General features: G+C 46.6%; 1 protein-coding gene across 4 annotated transcripts in view; it reads left to right on the top strand.

Moving 5' to 3' along the window:
• The window catches only part of LOC110522756 (semaphorin-6B), a 142,306-nt gene that overhangs the window by 53,670 nt on the left and 67,607 nt on the right, over nucleotides 1–21,029 (top strand). For all 4 annotated transcript variants that reach the window (XM_036968406.1, XM_036968405.1, XM_036968407.1 and 1 more), the window contains 2 exons: nucleotides 15,698–15,824; nucleotides 16,795–16,909. In XM_036968406.1, the coding sequence (XP_036824301.1) occupies nucleotides 15,698–15,824; nucleotides 16,795–16,909 (242 nt within the window). The remainder of the gene's footprint in view (nucleotides 1–15,697; nucleotides 15,825–16,794; nucleotides 16,910–21,029) is intronic.

The following is a 21,029-nucleotide window of genomic DNA, read 5'->3' as shown; positions in this document are numbered from 1 at the left end:
TGTCTCGGCACCACTCTTTCACACTCTCCTCCCCCATCTCTTTGTCTCACCCATTTTCAACCATTTTCTTTATTTTTCCTGTCTCCCACCCTACTTTTTTCCTCTTTTCACTTCCTTCCTTCCTTCCTTCCTTCCTTCCTTCCTTCCTTCCTTCCTTCCTTCCTTCCTTCCTTCTCACACTCCCTCGCTCTCTCTCTCTCGTTCTCCCTCGCTCGCTCTCTCTCTCTCCCTCCCTTTCTCTTTCTCTCTCTCGCCCTTCTTCTCTTTCATTCCCCCCCCCCCCCTCTCTCTCTCTGTCTGTCTGAACATGTGTATGACTATTGTTCTCTGTGAATGGCTGCTGCTACAGCTTTATTAGTCTATTCTTCAGTTATGACTTAATATGTCCCTGAGTTCTCATCTCCCTAGCAACGGGCTCAGTTAACACTAAACCTGGATTCAATATTTTCCGTTTTCATATATCAGCCCCCGTCCACCCCCCTACACTCAACCTTCCTGTCAAGACTGACTGACATCTATAACCCTCTACACACACACACACACACACACACACACACACACACACACACACACACCCTTTGATATCACTAGAACAGTCCACTCCCAACCCACCCACCCAGATTTGCCCAGCGTAACCCAATCTCTCTGTAGTAAACAGCACAGAGGGGCTGTAAGGAACTGTGAGCAGAGAGAGGAGAGGATAAGCGGGCAATTAAACTGTCAGCTAGAGAGAGAGAAAGAGGAATGAGGAATCTTAACAAAGTCCTGCTAAATAAACTTTTCACCACCGCCACCAAACCTCCCAGCACAAATCTTATCACACCAACACAGAAAATAATGCATTATTAGACAGATGGAAATGGATAGACCGGGATGCTAGACAGGATGCTAGATAGGAACGGGATGCTAGACAGAGAGAGAAGGACAATATTTTAAAGATATGTGAAGATGCAAGATCCTGTCAGACAGAAAATGATAAATAGAGAATAAAGGGGTAAAGAGAAACAGCGAGAGAGAGAGGAGAGAGAGAGAGAGAGAGAGGAGAGAGATGGAGAGAGAGGGAGAGAGAGGAGAGAGAGGAGAGAGGAGAGAGAGAGGGAGATGGAGAGAGAGAGAGAGAGAGAGAGAAAGAGAGAGAGGGAGATGGAGAGAGAGAGAGAGAGAGTGTGCCATCACAGCAGCAAGATTTGTGACCTGTTGCCACAAGAAAAGGGCAACCAGTGAAGAACAAACACCATTGTAAATACAACCCATATTTATGCGTATTCACTTTCCCTTGTGTTCTTTAACCATTTGTACATTGTTACAACACTGTATATATATATATATATATATGATCTTGTCAGATAGAAAAGGATAAATAGAGATAAAGGGTCAAAGAGAGACAGAGAGAGACTGAGAGAGAGAGAGAGAGAGAGAGAGAGAGAGAGAGAGGAGAGACTTCACAAAATGGGACAAACACCAAATTGAGACTCTGCACGCAGAATTCTGCAAAAATATCCTCAGTGTACAACGTAGAACACCAAATAATGCATGCACAGCAGAATTAGGCCGATACCCACTAATTATCAAAATCCAGAAAAGAGCCGTTAAATTCTACAACCACCCAAAAGGAAGCGATTCCAAAACCTTCCATAACAAAGCCATCACCTACAGCGAGATGAACCTGGAGAAGAGTCCCAAGAACAAACACCATTGTAAATACAACTCATATTTTTGCTTATTTATTTTCCCTTGTGTACTTTAACAATTTGTACATTGTTACAACACGGTATATATACATAATATGACATTTGTAATGTCTTTATTATTTTGGCACTTCTGTGAATGTAATGTTTACTGTTCATTTTTATTGTTTATTTAACTTTTGTATATTATCTACTTGTTTTAGCAATGTTAACATATGTTTCCCATGCCAATAAAGCCCCTTGAATGGAATTGAATTGAATTGAATTGATTTGAGAGAGCGAGAGGAAGATGGAGAGAGAGACAGAGAGAGATACAAAAAGAGATAAATAGAGACAGAGAGACGGAGAGAGAAAGAGAGAGCGAGAGATGGAGAGAGAGAGAGAGAGAGACGGAGAGAGAAAGAGAGAGCGAGAGACAGAGACAGAGAGATGGAGAGAGAGAGAGACAAAGAGTGAGAGAGAGAGAGAGAGAGAGGGAGAGAAAGAGAGACAGAGGGAGATGGAGAGAGAGACCGAGAGCGAGAGACAGCGAGATGGAGAGAGAGAGAGAGAGAGTGAGAGAGAGAGAGAGAGCGACCGAGAGCGAGAGAGAGAGAGAGAGAAAGAGAGACAGAGGGAGATGGAGAGAGACCGAGAGCGAGAGACAGAGACAGAGAGATGGAGAGAGAGAGAGACAGAGAGTGAGAGAGAGAGAGAGAGAGAGAGAGAGAGACCAAGAGCGCGAGAGAAAGACAGAGAGAGATAGACAGAGAGAGAGACAGAGAGAGAAAGACAGAGAGAGAGAGAGAGAGAGAGAGAGAGAGAGAAAGACAGAGAGAGAGACAGAGAGCAAGAGAGAGAGAGAGAGAAAGAAAGACAAACAGAGAGAAATAGAGACAGAGAGAGAAAGACAGAGAGAGCGAAGTGGAAAGAGAGAGAGAGAGAGAGAGATGGAGAGAGAGTGAAGATATGTGAAAATGAGAGATCTTGTCAGATAGAAAAGGATAAATAGAGATAAAGGGGTAAAGAGAGACAGATAGAGCGAGAGACTGAGAGAGAGAGAGAGAGAGAGAGAGAGAGAGAGAGAGAGAGATGTGTATGGTGGCGCTGTCAGCCCCCCACCCTGATTAACATGCCTGTCAGTTCTGGTGTGGAAGAATCAAGCCAGCCACATTCAGAGCTGGGAGTTATGCCTGCTACTCACAGATAGATATGTGGGTGCGCCTGTGTATGTGCTGGTAGTTGTGCATGTGTGTGTAATTGTCAGTAATTGTGCTTCTGTGTCTGAGTGTTTGCATTCCCGGTGTTGTCTTTGTGTACATGATAGACAATTATAATGTTACTTGATTAACACAATGCATGGGTGTTCCCAGTGTACTTCTGTACTGTATGTACTATACTTGTGAATCGTTTGAATCTTGACATTCATTCTACCTGAACGACAGGGATACAGACAGGAAAGCAGAGGCAGACAAGACTGCACACTCTTCTATTGAAGTAGATACTGGGGAATTGATCTCACTAAATTGGATGAGCAGGTGGCTGATTTCTGGAGAAAGAGAAATAGAGAGAGTCGGGAGAGAGACAGAAAGGGAGAGGGGAGAGAAAGGGACAGATACGGGGGAAGTGATAGAGAGATTCAGAAAGGGAGAGGGGAGAGAAAGGGACAGATACGGGGAAGTGATAGAGAGAGACAGAAAGAGAGAGGGGAGAGAAAGGGACAGATACGAGGAAGTGATAGAGAGATTCAGAAAGAGAGAGGGGAGAGAAAGGGACAGATACGGGGAAGTGATAGAGAGATTCAGAAAGGGAGAGGGGAGAGAAAGGGACAGATACGGGGGAAGTGATAGAGAGATTCAGAAAGGGAGAGGGGAGAGAAAGGGACAGATATGGGCAAGTGATAGAGAGAGACAGAAAGAGAGAGGGGAGAGAAAGGGACAGATACGAGGAAGTGATAGAGAGATTCAGAAAGAGAGAGGGGAGAGAAAGGGACAGATACGGGGAAGTGATAGAGAGATTCAGAAAGGGAGAGGGGAGAGAAAGGGACAGATACGGGGAAGTGATAGAGAGATTCAGAAAGAGAGTGGGGTAGGGGGGGGAGCAGATGGGGGGGAGCAGATGGACAAATAATCTGCTGAATAAATATGTGTGTCCAGGATGGTGTCTGATTGAATGTGTAGGGTCGTCAGACTGCCTGCAGCAAGGGGCTATGCTGTGTTTGATGTGAAGGGATGTATCTATCTATATATCGCTCTATCGCTCTACCACTCTATCACTATCGTTCTGCTTTACCATGGTGCTGTGACTGTCTCAACCGGTGAGGGAGGAGGATATCCTGCATTTCTATTTCGTTTATGTCTCCAACCAGACAGTCAGAAATTGGAATTGCTTTTAGATATTGTTTTTGATGAGGCGTGAGAGTGACATTTCTCCTGAGCTGATTTCCTCCTGGAATATGCTGTTACAGTCTGATCTGAGATGTGGAAGACAGAGAAAGAGAGGATTGCTGCTGTTACCCATCAACTCAGTTGCGATACTGACCACATTCAACTTATATTTGCGTGTTCTGCTAGCCTTGCAGTTGTGTTCTTCTTTCCCGACCATTAGGCAGGTTTCTTCTTATCATGTTCATTTGGTGCTGAAGGCCTAACAGTGCTACAGTCGTCAGCTTCACCCAGGTCTACAGTCAGGAAAAGAGAGGAAGGAGAATAGGGAAGATGAGGAGGTTTGGTAGAACTAGAAAAATACCATTAGTATACTGAGGTGTCATTCTGAATCCCACAATGTCTACAGCCCTGCCTCTCTTTCTCTCTCTCTCATTCCCTTCTTCTCCCGCTCTCTCTCGCTTTCCCCTCTATACAGGGGAAATGCTTACCTTGACATGCTCCCTCCTTCCCTCCCTCCCTCCCTCCCTCCCTTCCTCTGACAGGCCGAGACCCAGACCATTGTTTCCATTACAATAAATTAATCTTCCCTCGTGATTCACGGAGGGAAAGGGCAAATGGTGGCTGGATGAGAACAAGTTGGGGTATTACATTTCCCAGTCTATTTCTGTAAGATAACACATGGCCTCAGGGGAATTTTAGGACAATAATCCCATCAAGGTTGGTTGTGTGTGATGCTCAACCATTAGGCAGGTTTCTCTAGTATTCTAACAGGCTGGAGATCTTTCAGCTTGTCGTCTGGGTTTATAGACGCTCACGGTGATGGATGCTATGGTTGTACTCTCTGTCACTCCAACGGGTTGTTCTTTTACTTTTACTGCGTGAAGTAGTTTGTATTTCCTGATTTATGTGTAATTTACGACCCCACTCTCTGATCCCTGTCCTGCTAATGATAGCTATAATCTGGGCCGGGGTTAAAGGTCAGGTCACATTTATCTATAGTTGTGATGTGTTTATGTCTCTGTGACAGAACATGTGGTCATAATGGATGTATGGATCACCACCTAAAGGTAGAAACGTTGTCATAACACTCTTTTTTTCTGATCAGCTTTTACAGATGTCTGTTACCAATCCCTATTCCAGACATTCTCAGACAATGGCGTATTCTTCCTGGCTAGTGCTGCTGCCCCACACACTTCTCAGTCTCAGCCTCTCAGTAGGTGTAATGATGATGAGTGAGGAGGTTCGTGGGAGTGACATAGGGCCTGGAGGTACATCTCCAGTCATACCTGCAGATATAACTCCTTCATCAACAGTAAGCACATATATATGACGTTTGTACTCCGCCAAGCACGGCTCTGCAGTTCTGTCTGCTCAGTGCTCAACTCACACCCCCAATAGTGAGATAATATTGTTCCAAGATAATAAGATAAATGCTGAAGGGTAATGCCTTCTGACTGTAATGAGTAGAAACTAAAGATATGTTCCCAGGCAATGCTGCTAATATAAAGAGTGATGTAGCCATGCTGTAAGAGGGAGTATAGATCCCACTCCAGAAATAAACATAGCTATGTTACCATCACCTGTGCAAGGGAAATGGCTGTTTCCAAAGACGACACTCTAAGACTGTGGTCAAGTGGCAGTGTGTCTGGTGTGTCTTCTCTACGGTTCCAAACCAGAGACAGAAAGTCTAGAGCACAGCCCTGCAGTCACATCAGTCTTCATGCAAACGGCCATGTTTTGGTTGATTGGACTGGAATCCTGCAGTGTTTTTACATGAGGCGTGAGTGACTAGAATCCGGCAGTGTTTTTACATGAGGCGTGAGTGACTAGAATCCGGCAGTGTTTTTACATGAGGCGTGAGTGACTGGAATCCTGCAGTGCTTTTACATGAGGCGTGAGTGACTGGAATCCTGTGTAACGGATGTGAAACGGCTAGCTAGTTAGCGGTGGCGTGCGCTAAATAGCGTTTCAATCGGTGACGTCACTTGCTCTGAGACCTTGAAGTAGTGGTTCCCCTTGCTCTGCAAGGGCCGTGGCTTTTGTGGAGCGATGGTTATGATGCTTCGTGGGTGACTGTTGTTGATGTGTGCAGAGGGTCCCTGGTTCGCGCCCAGGTATGGGCGAGAGGACGGTCTGAAGTTATACTGTTACACCTGCAATGTTTTTACATGAGGCGTGAGTGACTGGAATCCGGCAGTGTTTTTACATGAGGCGTGAGTGACTGGAATCCGGCAGTGTTTTTACATGAGGCGTGAGTGACTGGAATCCGGCAGTGTTTTTACATGAGGCGTTAGTGACTGGAATCCGGCAGTGTTTTTACATGAGGCGTGAGTGACTGGAATCCTGCCGTGTTTTTAGATGAGGCGTGAGTGACTGGAATCCGGCCGTGTTTTTACATGAGGCGTGACTGACTGGAATCCGGCAGTGTTTTTACATGAGGCGTGAGTGACTGGAATCCGGCAGTGTTTTTACATGAGGCGTGAGTGACTGGAATCCGGCAGTGTTTTTACATGAGGCGTGAGTGACTGGAATCCTGCCGTGTTTTTACATGAGGCGTGAGTGACTGGAATCCTGCCGTGTTTTTACATGAGGCGTGAGTGACTGGAATCCTGCCGTGGTTTTACATGAGGCGTGAGTGACTGGAATCCTGACGTGTTTTTACATGAGGCGTGAGTGACTGGAATCCTGCCGTGTTTTTAGATGAGGCGTGAGTGACTGGAATCCTGCCGTGTTTTTACATGAGGCGTGAGTGACTGGAATCCGGCCGTGTTTTTACATGAGGCGTGAGTGACTGGAATCCTGCCGTGTTTTTACATGAGGCGTGAGTGACTGGAATCCTGCCGTGTTTTTACATGAGGCGTGAGTGACTGGAATCCTGCCGTGTTTTAACATGAGGCGTGAGTGACTGGAATCCTGCCGTGTTTTTACATGAGGCGTGAGTGACTGGAATCCTGACGTGTTTTTACATGAGGCGTGAGTGACTGGAATCCTGCCGTGTTTTTACATGAGGCGTGAGTGACTGGAATCCTGCCGTGTTTTTACATGAGGCGTGAGTGACTGGAATCCTGCCGTGTTTTTACATGAGGCGTGAGTGAGAGGGATAAATTGTGGAGCGGAACCTGCACTGGTGGTTGAGTGTTTAGAGTTTAAAGTTGAGCTGACTGGCTTGTCCCTTGGGAGGAGAAGGAGGGAGGGAGGGGATGAGGGGAGGTTAAGCATCCCGGGTCACTGGAGCAGATTTAGGGTGTGCTCAGGAAAGAATCAGTCCACTCTTGGCTCGATGCTCTTCCGCTCTCAGCGCCTTTCCCAGCCTCCAACCTATTAAAGCATTCCTCGCATACTTTAGCTTCACTTTCCACATATCCAACGTGATTCCTTCAGTGCTTTCTGCCTCACTCTGTGCTCTTACCTTCCCTCATTCTCTCTCTCTTTCTCACTCGCTTACTTTTTTTTCTAACTTTCTTCCTGATTTCGTCTCTCCTTTATGAGTATCCGTCTCCTCTCTCTTTCTATCCACCCTCACAGGAAAACTGCATACATTTCACGTGATCAGGTGTTCCAAAAACCTGTGTTTTCATGTGTCCATGTGATCTTATGAGAAGTTAATATAACATTCTGCGTTTCTCCAGTAAAGGCATCCCTACTGTGAGTGTAGGTAGTGTCTCCTGTTATTGCTACTTGAAAACGCTCCAAACTGGATGAGGCTAGCCTGTGATTGATTCTACACACTCCATAAAGCACACCCTCCCCTCCCTGATATGACAATTAGCCGCTATAAGATCTATGAAGTGGGGCTTGCAGCACGCAAATTAAGGGATTCATTCATTGTGGGAAAAAGGAGAGTACAGTACTTCACTGGTTCAGGCTTTTCAGTTCCCTTTTTCCCATGTTGGCCTGCTATATACTACGGAGACATATTTTAAATATTGACCAATGCCATTAAGTTTAGATCGTTGGGTTGTAAAGTTCACTGATGAACTCACTCTGGTCATTAGTGCGTGTCTACTTGTACCAGAGCTCAGCTATTGATTTACAGCGGAGTCGTGTGTTACCACTGTATAATAAGACATGCCTCATGCAACTGAATACTGTAACACACCACAATATACCTACCAATCTCTCTATTTAGGACATGCATAATCTGGGTTTGCTCTCCAATCCAAGGTGTGATTCATAGTACAAGAGTCTCAGGGCTACGTAATGGAAGCACTTTCTCAGAGTACACACACTAACACTAAGGCTGTGAAGCAGACGCATACTAAGCTCTCCCTCGCCCTCCATTTGGCAAATCTGACCATAATTCTATCCTCCTGATTCCTGCTTACAAGCAGAAATTAAAGCAGGAAGCACCAGTGACTAGATCAATAAAAAAGTGGTCAGAGGAAGCAGGTGCTAAACTACAGGACTGTTTTGTTAGCACAGACCGGAATATGTTTCGAGATTCCTCCAATGGCATTGAGGAGTACACCACATCAGTCATTAGCTTCATCAATAAGTGCATCGATGACGTCGTCCACACAGTGACCTTACGTACATACCCCAACCTGAAGCTATGGATTACAGGCAGCATCCGCACTGAGCTAAAGGCTAGAGCTGCTGCTTTCAAGGAGTGGGACTCTAAACCGGAAGTTTATAAGATATCCCGCTATCCCACTAATCCCGCTAAGCACAGCCGAGAGCTGCCCAGAGACACGAGCCTACCAGACGAGCTAAACTACTTCTATGCTTGCTTCGAGGCAAATAACACTGAAACATGCATGAGAGCACCAGCTGTTCCGGAAGACTGTGTGATCACGCTCTCCACAGCCAATGTGAGTAGGTCAACATTCACAAGGCCGCAGGGCCAGATGGATTACCAGGACGTATACTGCTAGCATGCGCTGACCAACTGGCAAGTGTTTTCACTGACATTGTCAACCTCTCCCTGTCCGAGTCTTTAATACCAACATGTTTTAAGCAGACCACCATAGTGCCTGTGCCCAAGAACACTAAGATAACATGCCTAAATGATTACCGACACAGAGCACTCATGTCTGTAGCCATGAAGTGCTTTGAAAGGATGGTCATGGCTCACATCAACACCAATGTCCCTGAAACCCTAGACCCACTCCAATTTGCATACTGCCCCAACAGATCCACAGATGATGTAATCTCTATAACACTCCACACTGCCCTTTCACACCTGGACAAAAGGAACACCTATGTGAGAATGCTGTTCATTGACTACAGCTCAGCTTTCAACATCATAGTGCTCTGCAAGCTCATCAATAAGCTAAGGACCCTGGGACTAAACACCTCCCCTTGCGACTGGATCCTGGACTTCCTGAAGGGCCGCCCCCAGGTGGTAAGGGTAGGTAACAACACATTCGCCATGCTGATCCTCAACACAGGGGCCCCTCAGGAGTGCGTGCTCAGTCCCCTTCTGTACTCTCTGTTCACTCATGACTGCACGACCAGGCACGACTCCAACACCATCATTAAGTTTGCCAATGACACAACAGTGGTAGGCCTGATCACTGACAATGACGAGACACCCTATAGGGAGGTGGTCAGAGACTTGCCCGTGTGGCACCAGGACAACAACCTCTCCCTCAACGTAATCAAGACAAAGGAGATGATTGTGGACTACAGGAAAAGGAGGACCGAGCACGCCCACATTCTCATCGACGGGGCTGCAGTGGAGCAGGTTGAGAGCTTCAAGTCCCTTGGCGTCCACATCACCAACAAACTAACATGGTTCAAGCACACCAGTCTCCTTCAGGACTGAAAAGATTCGGCATGGGTCCTCAGATCCTCAACAGGTTCTACAGCTGCACCATCGAGAGCATCCTGACTGGTTGCATCACTGCCTGGTATGGCAACTGCTCGGCCTCTGACCGCAAGGCACTACAGAGGGTAGTGCGAACGGCCCGTTACATTACTGTGGCCAAGATTCCTGCCATCCAGGACCTCTATACCAGGCTGTGTCAGAGGAAGGCCCTAAAAATTGTCAAAGACTCCAGCCAATTTCTCTAAAAATTGTCAAAGACTCCAGCCACCCTCGTTGTTCTCTTTGCTACCGGAGCGCCAAGTCTAGGTCCAAGAGGCTTCTAAACAGCTTCTGTCACCAAGCCATAAGACTCCTGAACATCTAATCAATTGGCTTTGATTTGAGATAGAAGAGATTGGAGTCCATGGCATCCTTAATTACGAACAAAAGCATTCAAATTTCCAGAAAATCCAAGCAATGACAAGTATGAGCCGTGTCATTAACGTGCTAAGCATCTCAGGCCGGAGTATAGCGTCAATCTTTTTGTTTACCCAGAACCTGATGCTGCATCGCACTCATTCTACCTGCCTGCCTCCCGCCTGCCTCCCTGCCTGGTCCCTGGTTCCTGCCTCTTCTCCTCTGTCCGTCTGGCCCCTGTTCTCCACTCTATCAGCACAATATCACTCCTCAATAAGAATTTCTAAAGAGTTGAGGCATCATTGGCTCTCCCAATGATGTGTTATTGAAGCCATCAGTGGCGACCCCTCGCTGTCCATTGTGAATACAGCGTCCACAGCCTCCCCTCCATCTCAGACCCTAAATGATGTCTTAACGGCTTTATTTAGGAAATGTCCTGGCTAAATGTCTGTAATTACATTGATCTAGGTCTGTGGGAATGGACAAATGAATGGCTGTGTGTCAAGCCTGCTGGAGTGGATGGGTATTGTAGTAAATACAGTATAGCCAATTACACTGTAATGCTAAGGAATGCTATACAGTAGGCTGGGGCTACAGTTAAACTCAAGGCCACAGGCTAGAATATAAAGGCTAGCTTTGTTCACTGAATTGACTCCACCACAGTCATTTGTCATAATTAGGAAAACACTTCTCTGGATCTGTATGCTGTGTCTGCCCCTGAACGTCTACTGTATCTGCTTAGCTTGTTGTCCCATGAAATCCTAGAGCCCTCAGTTTCTAATTATGCTAATTGAATGTGTGAAGCCTGGCATTTAGTCATACATTATTAATAAATAGACACAATGGAATCTCTGGTAATACCGACTCACCCACTTCCACTCTTTATTTTCCTCCACATGTATTTCTCTCATTCCTTCTCTTCTCTCCTCTGACCTCCTTTTCTTCTGCCTGTGACTCTCTCCTCTCTCATCCTCCTCTAATGTTGGGGTTTGGGTGTTGAGTGATTAGTGTTATGGGACTTCTCTTGTTCTGACTTCAATGAGAGGAATTTGAGCAATGCTCCGTTAAGATGACATATTCTGATAAAGTTCATTATAATGATGTCTAGATGGTTCTACAATGGCTGGTTGTGTGGCAATGCTGGGGAGAAAACGGCAGAGTGTGTGGAGTGTGTGGCGATGCTGGGGAGAGAAAGGCAGAGTGTGTGGAGTGTGTGGCAATGCTGAGGAGAGAAAAGCAGAGTGTGGGGAGTGTGTGGCAATGCTGAGGAGAGAAAGGCAGAGTGTGTGGAGTGTGTGAAAGTGCTGAGGAGAGAAAGGCAGAGTGTGTGGAGTGTGTGGTAATGCTGAGGAGAGAAAGGCAGTGTGTGGGGAGTGTGTGGTAATGCTGAGGAGAGAAAGGCAGAGTGTGTGGAGTGTGTGAAAGTGCTGAGGAGAGAAAGGCAGAGTGTGTGGAGTGTGTGGTAATGCTGAGGAGAGAAAGGCAGTGTGTCGGGAGTGTGTGGCAATGCTGAGGAGAGAAAGGCAGAGTGTGTGGAGTGTGTGGCAATGCTGAGGAGAGAAAGGCAGAGTGGGTGGTGTGTGGCAATGCTGAGGAGAGAAAGACAGAGTGTGTGGAGTGTGTGGCAATGCTGAGGAGAGAAAGGCAGAGTGTGTGAAAGTGCTGAGGAGAGAAAGGCAGAGTGTGTGGAGTGTGTGGCAATGCTGAGGAGAGAAAGGAAGAGTGTGTGGAGTGTGTGGTAATGCTGAGGAGAGAAAGGCAGTGTGTGGGGAGTGTGTGGTAATGCTGAGGAGAGAAAGGCAGAGTGTGTGGAGTGTGTGAAAGTGCTGAGGAGAGAAAGGCAGAGTGTGTGGAGTGTGTGGTAATGCTGAGGAGAGAAAGGCAGTGTGTCGGGAGTGTGTGGCAATGCTGAGGAGAGAAAGGCAGAGTGTGTGGAGTGTGTGGCAATGCTGAGGAGAGAAAGGCAGAGTGGGTGGTGTGTGGCAATGCTGAGGAGAGAAAGACAGAGTGTGTGGAGTGTGTGGCAATGCTGAGGAGAGAAAGGCAGAGTGTGTGAAAGTGCTGAGGAGAGAAAGGCAGAGTGTGTGGAGTGTGTGGCAATGCTGAGGAGAGAAAGGAAGAGTGTGTGGAGTGTGTGGTAATGCTGAGGAGAGAAAGGCAGAGTGTGTGGAGTGTGTGGCAATGCTGATGAGAGAAAGGCAGAGTGTGTGGTAATGCTGAGGAGAGAAAGGCAGAGTGTGTGAAAGTGCTGAGGAGAGAAAGGCAGTGTGTGTGGAGTGTGTGGCAATGCTGAGGAGAGAAAGGCAAAGTGTGTGGAGTGTGTGGTAATGCTGAGGAGAGAAAGATAGTGTGTGTGGAGTGTGTGGTAATGCTGAGGAGAGAAAGATAGTGTGTGTGGAGTGTGTGGTAATGCTGAGGAGAGAAAGGCAGTGTGTGTGGAGTGTGTGGTAATGCTGAGGAGAGAAAGGCAGTGTGTGTGGAGTGTGTGGTAATGCTGAGGAGAGAAAGGCAGTGTGTGTGGAGTGTGTGGTAATGCTGAGGAGAGAAAGGCAGTGTGTGTGAAAGTGCTGAGGAGAGAAAAGCAGAGTGTGTGGAGTGTGTGGTAATGCTGAGGAGAGAAAGGCAGTGTGTGTGGAGTGTCTGGCAATGCTGAGGAGAGAAAGGCAGTGTGTGTGGAGTGTGTGGTAATGCTGAGGAGAGAAAGGCAGAGTGTGTGAAAGTGCTGAGGAGAGAAAGGCAGTGTGTGTGGAGTGTGTGGCAATGCTGAGGAGAGAAAGGCAGTGTGTGTGGAGTGTGTGGTAATGCTGAGGAGAGAAAGGCAGAGTGTGTGGAGTGTGTGGTAATGCTGAGGAGAGAAAGGCAGTGTGTGTGGAGTGTGTGGTAATGCTGAGGAGAGAAAGGCAGAGTGTGTGGAGTGTGTGGTAATGCTGAGGAGAGAAAGGCAGTGTTTGTGGAGTGTGTGGTAATGCTGAGGAGAGAAAAGCAGAGTGTGTGGAGTGTGTGGTAATGCTGAGGAGAGAAAGGCAGAGTGTGTGAAAGTGCTGAGGAGAGAAAGGCAGTGTGTGTGGAGTGTGTGGCAATGCTGAGGAGAGAAAGGCAGAGTGTGAAAGTGCCTTTATTTGCATGTGTGTCATGCAATGCCTTTGTAACCACAGTAAAATATGGAAATGGTTTTGAATAAAGAAATCCAAACCTTGAAGAGTCAAATGTGATAATACCTACACCACTACACCACTGAATAACACCCACTCATTGAGTAATTTGTGTTTGTGCTGTCAGCCACTGTGACTGACAGCTTTTCTCTTTATTGATTTTCAAAACAAATTATTGACAGTGTAAACTGTAATAATGTCAAAAGTTTAATAAGTGTCATCTTTACAAATATTTTTAAATAGTTCATGTTTTGTTCATCGGTGACATACACTACAGGTCAAAAGTTTGGGGTCACTTAGAAATGTCCTTGTTATGAACGAAGAGCAAAAACATTTTGACCATTAAAATAACATCAAATTGATCAGAAATACAGTATAGACATTGTTAATGTTGAAAAATGACTATTGTAGCTGGAAACAGCAGATATTTTATGGAATATCTACATAGGCGTACAGAGGCCCAGTGTCAGCATCCATCACTCCTGTGCTCCAATGGCACTTTCCATTTGTACGAGATCTTCAGTTTCTTGGCAATTTCTTGTATGGACTAGCCTTAATTTCTCAGAACAAGAATAGACTGACGAGTTTCAGAAGAAAGTACTTTGTTTCTGGCCATTTTGAGCCTGTAATCAAACCCACAAATGCTGATGCTCCAGATACTCAACTAGTCTAAAGAAGGCCAGTTTTATTACTTCTTTAACAGTTTTCAGCTCTGCTAACTTAATTGCAAAAGGGTTTTCTAATTATCAATTAGCCTTTTAAAATGATAAACTTGGATTAGCTAACACAACGTGCCATTGAAACACAGGAGTGATGGTTGCTGATAATGGTCTTCTGTACGCCTATGTAGATATTCCATAAAAAAATCTACCATTTCCAGATACAATAGTCATTTACAACATTAGCAATGTCTACACTGTATTTCTGATCAATGTTGTGTTATTTTAGTGGACAAAAAATGTGCATTTCTAAGTGACTTTTCTAATTGACCCCAAACTTTTGAACGGTAGTGAATATTTGTGAACATCCTCACGCTGAGATTTTATGTGAAAAGAACAGAAGCATAATCATCCAGGAAGAGAGGCAGAGAGGGACGCAATGATAAGTATGGAGAGTGCTCTTTCCTTCAGCCACAATAAAGAGCCACTACAGAGCATAATATACCTTCAGCACTAAGAGCTGCTCTGCTCTAATCTCTTCTGTTCTGGGAGGCGGTTTGAGGTTTATGACAACAGTCAATAGAAATACCCAAGGCTTTCCTCCTCCAAAGTGCAGGAGTGATTTTCTCGATGGATTGGGTGTGCTAACTTAAGTTGGCTATCATTTGTATTTCCATGTGCATTACATCCTCTCCCATCCTCTCGTTGTGGATCAGGCTGCTGTAGAACGGCTTCATAAAAAATACCTGGTGTTTAGTCACGTGCCAGAGATGTGATTTGCGTTGACGGCAAAGATTTCATTTGAGTAAACAGTCACCTGACACACCTCACTCCTCTCTCTCTCTCTCTCTCTCTGTCTCTCTCCACCCCCCCCCTCTCTCTCTCTCTCCACCCCCCCCTCTCTCTCCACCCCCCTCTCTCTCTCTCTCTCCACCCCCCTCTCTCTCTCTCTCCACCCCCCCTCTCTCTCTCTCCACCCCCCCCTCTCTCCACCCCTCCCCTCTCGCTCTCTCTCCACCCCCCCTCTCTCTCTCTCTCCACCCCACCCCCCTCTCTCTCTCTGTCTCTCTCCACCCCCCCCTCTCTCTCTCTCTCCACCCCCCCTCTCTCTCTCTCTCCATCCCCCCATCTCTCTCTCTCTCCACCCCCCCTCTCTCTCTCCACCCCTCCCCTCTCGCTCTCTCCCCTCGCCTTCTCTTTTTTTCTCTCTCTTTCTCCCTTCTGACGTGTCTCTCTTTCTTTCTTCCTGTCTCTCACCCATTCCAGCCTCCTTATATCTCTCTCTTTCTCTCTCTCCCTCTTTCTTTTTCCCTCCCTCTGTCTCTCTCCATCTACTGCCCTCTTGTTGTAAACCACCCTCCCTTCACTGTGTCTCATGTGTCATTGGGCTCCTGTGGTCTGATCTTTTCTCATGTTCAGGCTGTTCAGGCTGACTGTGCACTTCTCTTCTCCATCATCTCTGTCTCGCTCTACGTTTTTCTGTCCAGCTGGAGGGAGAGAGATGTTGTGGGAATGCAGACAGGATGCCTGCTTTGTCTGGACAGTCAGTCAGTGTGTGTAGTGCATTGTAGTGTGAGCTGGTCACACTAGGTTTGTGTACTGCTATGTCACTGTTACGGCTTAATCTGACTAGCCACGCTTTCTCTGTCTCTCTTTATCTCCACAGAGTCTGTGTTCTACTGCTGCCATGGCGACCCTGGCCCCACCCTTCTTCCTGCTGTTTTGGCTCCTCCAATTGGCCAGCGCCGCATTTCCAGAGGAACCGGGGCCTCTGAACTTTATACCCACTGAAGGTAACACCTCTCTCACATACAGCGTGTAGAGTATGGGGTCACTGTCATGGTTTAACATGGAAGGGGTGGAGTAGTGTGAGGTGTGACTGAAGGGGTCATATGCAGGATCTATGTTGTGGGAGTGGGGTCAGGGCTGACATGCATAGTGTGAGGAGTAAGGCGTCAGTGAGTTGTGTGGGTGCGAGGTCAGAGTCAGGGTTGATGTCAGGCTGCTCCCACAGAGGGCCAGACTCTGAGCCTCCATTATAAGAAGGGCAGTCTCCAGACCAGAACAGAGTTGGCCATGATTGACCACAACTCAATAGTATCGACCAAGACCTCCCAGCTGAATTCAGACCCTTCTCAGGCTATCAATGCTAAGATGTAGGACCAGAAGACTCTCTGAAGTCCTGTAGGGTTTTGGATTAAGGCAGATAATGGGCCTAGACAGGGAGGCAACAGTCTCAGCATATCTGTGATGGATGGATGGGGAACAGAGATGGACAGAATAGTGGGAGGACACAAAAGAAGAAGGAAGAGGGCACTCTATCACTTACTCCAGTCAAGGCCAATAAGAGATGGCAGCGTTAGACGGTTTCCCATGGTAACTCAGCAGATGTATGGTTCCCTCTCCCCTGTATCCTCCCTCTGCTCTCTCCCCTCTCTGTTCACCCCCAAGATAACTACTGCATGATAACAAAATTATGTAACTCCCTCTTTTTCGCTCTCTACTCCTTCTCTCTCTCATCCCTTTCTCTCCTCCTTCTCTCTCTCATCTCTCTCATCTTCTGACTCTCTTGTTCTCTCTCCCTCACTGCTCCCTCATCCTTCTCTCTCTCCTCCTTCTCTCTCATCCTCTGACTCTCTCTCTCTCTCTCTCTCTCTCTCTCTCCCTCTCATCCTCTGACTCTCTCTCTCTCTCTCTCTCTCTCTCTCTCTCTCTCTCATCCTCTGACTCTCTCTATCTCTCTCTCTCTCTCTCTCTAAACAGTGGTACGACGGTACCCAGTGTTTCTGGGTCGGCCACATCGTTCATCCCTGAGACAGGAGACACTGCATATTCAGAGAGTTCTCAAGGTGAACCGGACCCTCTACATTGGAGCCAGGTATATTTCTAGCCGCAAATATAAATGTTTTCATCAGATTTTAGCCACGAGCATTAATGTATTTATTCAGCCATCTTTTATAATCCTGCATACATTGTCTGTGTATCATCAATCACATATGAAAGTAAATGCCATTGAATCTGAATACATTTGTATCAAATCAATCTCAAAGCTCGCAAAGGACATTATCTGAGTTAGTGGTGGCCGCGGCTATAGAAGTGAGTGATTGGGGCCTCCCGAGTGGTGCAGTGGTCTAAGGCTGTGCCACTAGAGATCATGGTTCGAGTCCAGGCTCGGTTGCAGCCGGCCGTGACCGGAAGACCCATGGGGTGGTGCACAATTGGCCCAGCGTCGTCCGGATTAGGGGAGGGTTTGGCCGGCAGGGAAGTCCTTGTCCCATTGCTCTAGCGACTCCTGTGGCGGGCCGGGCTCAATACACGCTGACACGGTTGCCAAGTGTACGGTGTTTCCACCGACACATTGGTGTGGCTGGCTTCCGGGTCACCATTAAGCGGGCATTGTGTCAAGAAGCTGGGTTGTGTTGTGTTGTGAGGACGCACAGCTCTTGACCTTTGCCTCTCCCGAGTCCGTATGGGCGTTGCAGCAATGAGACAAGACTGTAACTGCTAATTGGATACCATGAAATTGGGGAGAAAAAAGGCTAAAAAAAGAAAAGAATACAACAACGAAAAAGGAAGTGAGTGCTTGACTCCTGTTGGTCAGGCCAGGCTGGGCTGAGCCAGCCAGGAGACCGAATGTGCTGATTCTGGTTAGACTAGTCTGTTGATGGGTGGTGTTGGACCAGAGGCCGCACAGGTGTGGAAGTTTGTTCAAGTTTGTTCAATTACATCTGTTGTCTTGTCTGCCCTTTCCAACCAGAAATAGAAAACAACAATCAATCTTCTTCTAATGCTCTAAAAGATGACGGATGATGTCACAGACAAGCTTAATATTACTGGGAACCTAGTAAAAAGACTACAATGTCTGTGTAGGGCAGACATATGGTGGTGGTTACAACAGACTAGGCCATAGACATTCCCAATAAGGAGCCCCATACTGTGTCAGGAAATGACTCGGTCCGTGGCCTTTGGCCTTTCTCTAACCTCAAATCCAAAGGCCTAATAATAAATAATTATGTCAAATCCTGCAGCATTTGGCTCCAGCCGCTCTGGCTACACAGCCTAATAATAAAACCTAGAGGCTGAAGACAGGAGGCCTGTAGTCACCGCAGCCCGTCTCACTGCAGGTTAGTGATCAAATATAACCACAACCAGGAGACTCATGTTTTAGTGCCACTGTTACATGATAGAAAAGGTAAACTAATGCCTATGTCTCAGTGGACCGGATGGTAGTGAAATCCAATAACCAGAGTTAGTGGGAGGCAGAGCGTGCAGGCATGCATGCGTATGTCTGTGTGTATAAATGTTGAGCCGGGCTGCGAAAAGCCAAGCAGATAGACTTAAAAGTGCAAAGGTGCCTGAGTACCTGTGGGGAGGCCGGGCTGATTGCCTGAAAGCTGCAGCAGAGTGGCTGGCCTGATAAGAGGCTCCAGTGAGCCCAAATCCTGTCACCATTAGCTTAGGTGTTCATACTGCAACGATTAAAGCCCTGCCCTAAGCCCCAAGCACCTGTTGGGGAGCTTCTGTCACTCTGTCCTCTCCCATCTATTGGCTGGCCAGAGATGGAGAGAGAGACGGAGGGAGAGTGGGGGAGAGAATAATTGGCCCAACTGTCCTGAAAGCCTTACCATATAGGAGGGGACTGGAATCTGAATTTATGAGCAACACTGTAGCCCCTGAACTTGTATTTATTTTATTTATTTAACCAGGAAGGGCTCATTTAGATTCAAATCTCTTTTTCAAGAGCGCCCTGGCCAAGATATGCAGCACCAAGTCATTACAAAAAAATTACAGACAGACAACATGAAAAACTACAAGTAATCTAGTAAAAACCATTTAATTCACAAGAGTATAAAACAGAAAATTAAAAACATTGACAGGTCAGGGAATCAGCCTCAAAATCCTTCATCAGTGATTTAAAAACACCAATCGGGACAAGTTCTTCCAGTTTAAAAGTATTTTGTAAGGTGTTTCAAGACGATGGCGCAGAGTGCATATAAGCCCTTTTACCAAATTCAGTTTGGACATTTGGAACAGTTAGCAGGATAAAGTCCAGCGAACGAAGAGAGTACCCACCACATTTCTGAACAGTACATAGTAAGCACAAAATGGCTTTGTAAATAAAAGTATACCAGTGACTGAGCCTACGAGTGACTAGAGAAGGCCAGCCAACCCTGGTATACAAAGTGCAGTGGTGCGTAAGGGTTTTGCGGTTTAAAATAAATCTCAAAGTGCCATGGTAAAGAGTGTCAACTGATCTCAAACACTGAGCAGAAGCATTCATATATAAAATATCCCCATAGTCTAGTAAAGGCATACATGTAGCTGATACTAGGTTCCTTCTGGCTTCAAAAGAAAAACAGGCCTTATTCCTAAAATAAAATCCTAATTTCAGCTTCAATTTTTTTGTAAGTTCTTGAATATGCAATTTAAGAGAGGCCGTCATCAATTAAAATTCCAAGATATTTATATGATGTTACAACCTCAATCTCCTTGCCCTGACAGGTAGTAATAGGTGAAAGGTTCAGAGGTCTATTTCTTGCATTAGAAAACGCCATTAGTTTAGTTTTGTCAGTATTGAGGATAAGCTTCAATTGACACAAGGTATGTTGAACAGTATAAAAAGCAGTTTGCAAGTTCTGGAAAGCTTTTGTAAGAGACGAGGCACAACAGTAAATAACAGTATCATCAGCATAAAAATGAAGTTGTGCATTTTGGACATTTTTGTCTAAATCATTTATATAAATAGTGAATAAGAGAGGACCAAGTACAGAGCCTTGGGGCACACCTTTCAAGACAGACAATTTAACAGACATTTGCCCATCAAATTGAGTGCACTGAATTCTATCAGACAGATAGTTAGCAAACCAAATCAAATCAAATGTATTTATATAGCCCTTTGTACATCAGCTGATATCTCAAAGTACTGTACAGAAACCCAGCCTAAAACCCCATACAGCAAGCAATGCAGGTGTAGAAGCACAGTGGCTAGGAAAAACTCCCTAGAAAGGCCAAAACCTAGGAAGAAACTTAGAGAGGAACCAGGCTATGTGGGGTGGCCAGTCCTCTTCTGGCTGTGCCGGGTGGAGATTATAACAGAACATGGCCAAGATGTTCAAATGTTCATAAATGACCAGCATGGTCGAATAATAATAAGGCAGAACAGTTGAAACTGGAGCAGCAGCACGGCCAGGTGGACTGGGGACAGCAAGGAGTCATCATGTCAGGTAGTCCTGGGGCATGGTCCTAGGGCTCAGGTCCTCCGAGAGAGAGAAAGAAAGACAGAAGGAGAGAATTAGAGAACGCACACTTAGATTCACACAGGACACCGAATAGGACAGGAGAAGTACTCCAGATATAACAAACTGACCCTAGCCCCCCGACACATAAACTACTGCAGCATAAATACTGGAGGCTGAGACAGGAGGGGTCAGGAGACACTGTGGCCCCATCCGAGGACACCCCCGGACAGGGCCAAACAGGAAGGATATAACCCCACCCACTTTGCCAAAGCACAGCCCCCACACCACTAGAGGGATATCTTCAACCACCAACCTACCATCCTGAGACAAGGCTGAGTATAGCCCACAAAGATCTCCGCCACGGCACAACCCAAGGGGGGGCGCCAACCCAGACAGGATGACCACATCAGTGAATCAACCCACTCAGGTGACGCACCCCTTCCAGGGACGGCATGAGAGAGCCCCAGTAAGCCAGTGACTCAGCCCCTGTAATAGGGTTAGAGGCAGAGAATCCCAGTGGAAAGAGGGGAACCGGCCAGGCAGAGACAGCAAGGGCGGTTCGTTGCTCCAGAGCCTTTCCGTTCACCTTCCCACTCCTGGGCCAGACTACACTCAATCATATGACCCACTGAAGAGATGAGTCTTCAGTAGAGACTTAAAGGTTGAGACCGAGTTTGCGTCTCTGACATGGGTAGGCAGACCGTTCCATAAAAATGGAGCTCTATAGGAGAAAGCCCTGCCTCCAGCTGTTTGCTTAGA

The sequence above is a fragment of the Oncorhynchus mykiss genome, chromosome 30 (genome assembly GCF_013265735.2).
Source record: "Oncorhynchus mykiss isolate Arlee chromosome 30, USDA_OmykA_1.1, whole genome shotgun sequence".
In the NCBI taxonomy this organism is placed as follows: domain Eukaryota; kingdom Metazoa; phylum Chordata; class Actinopteri; order Salmoniformes; family Salmonidae; genus Oncorhynchus; species Oncorhynchus mykiss.
The sequence above is the reverse complement of the archived record's forward strand: the minus strand, read 5'-3'. Positions and strand labels throughout refer to the sequence as shown.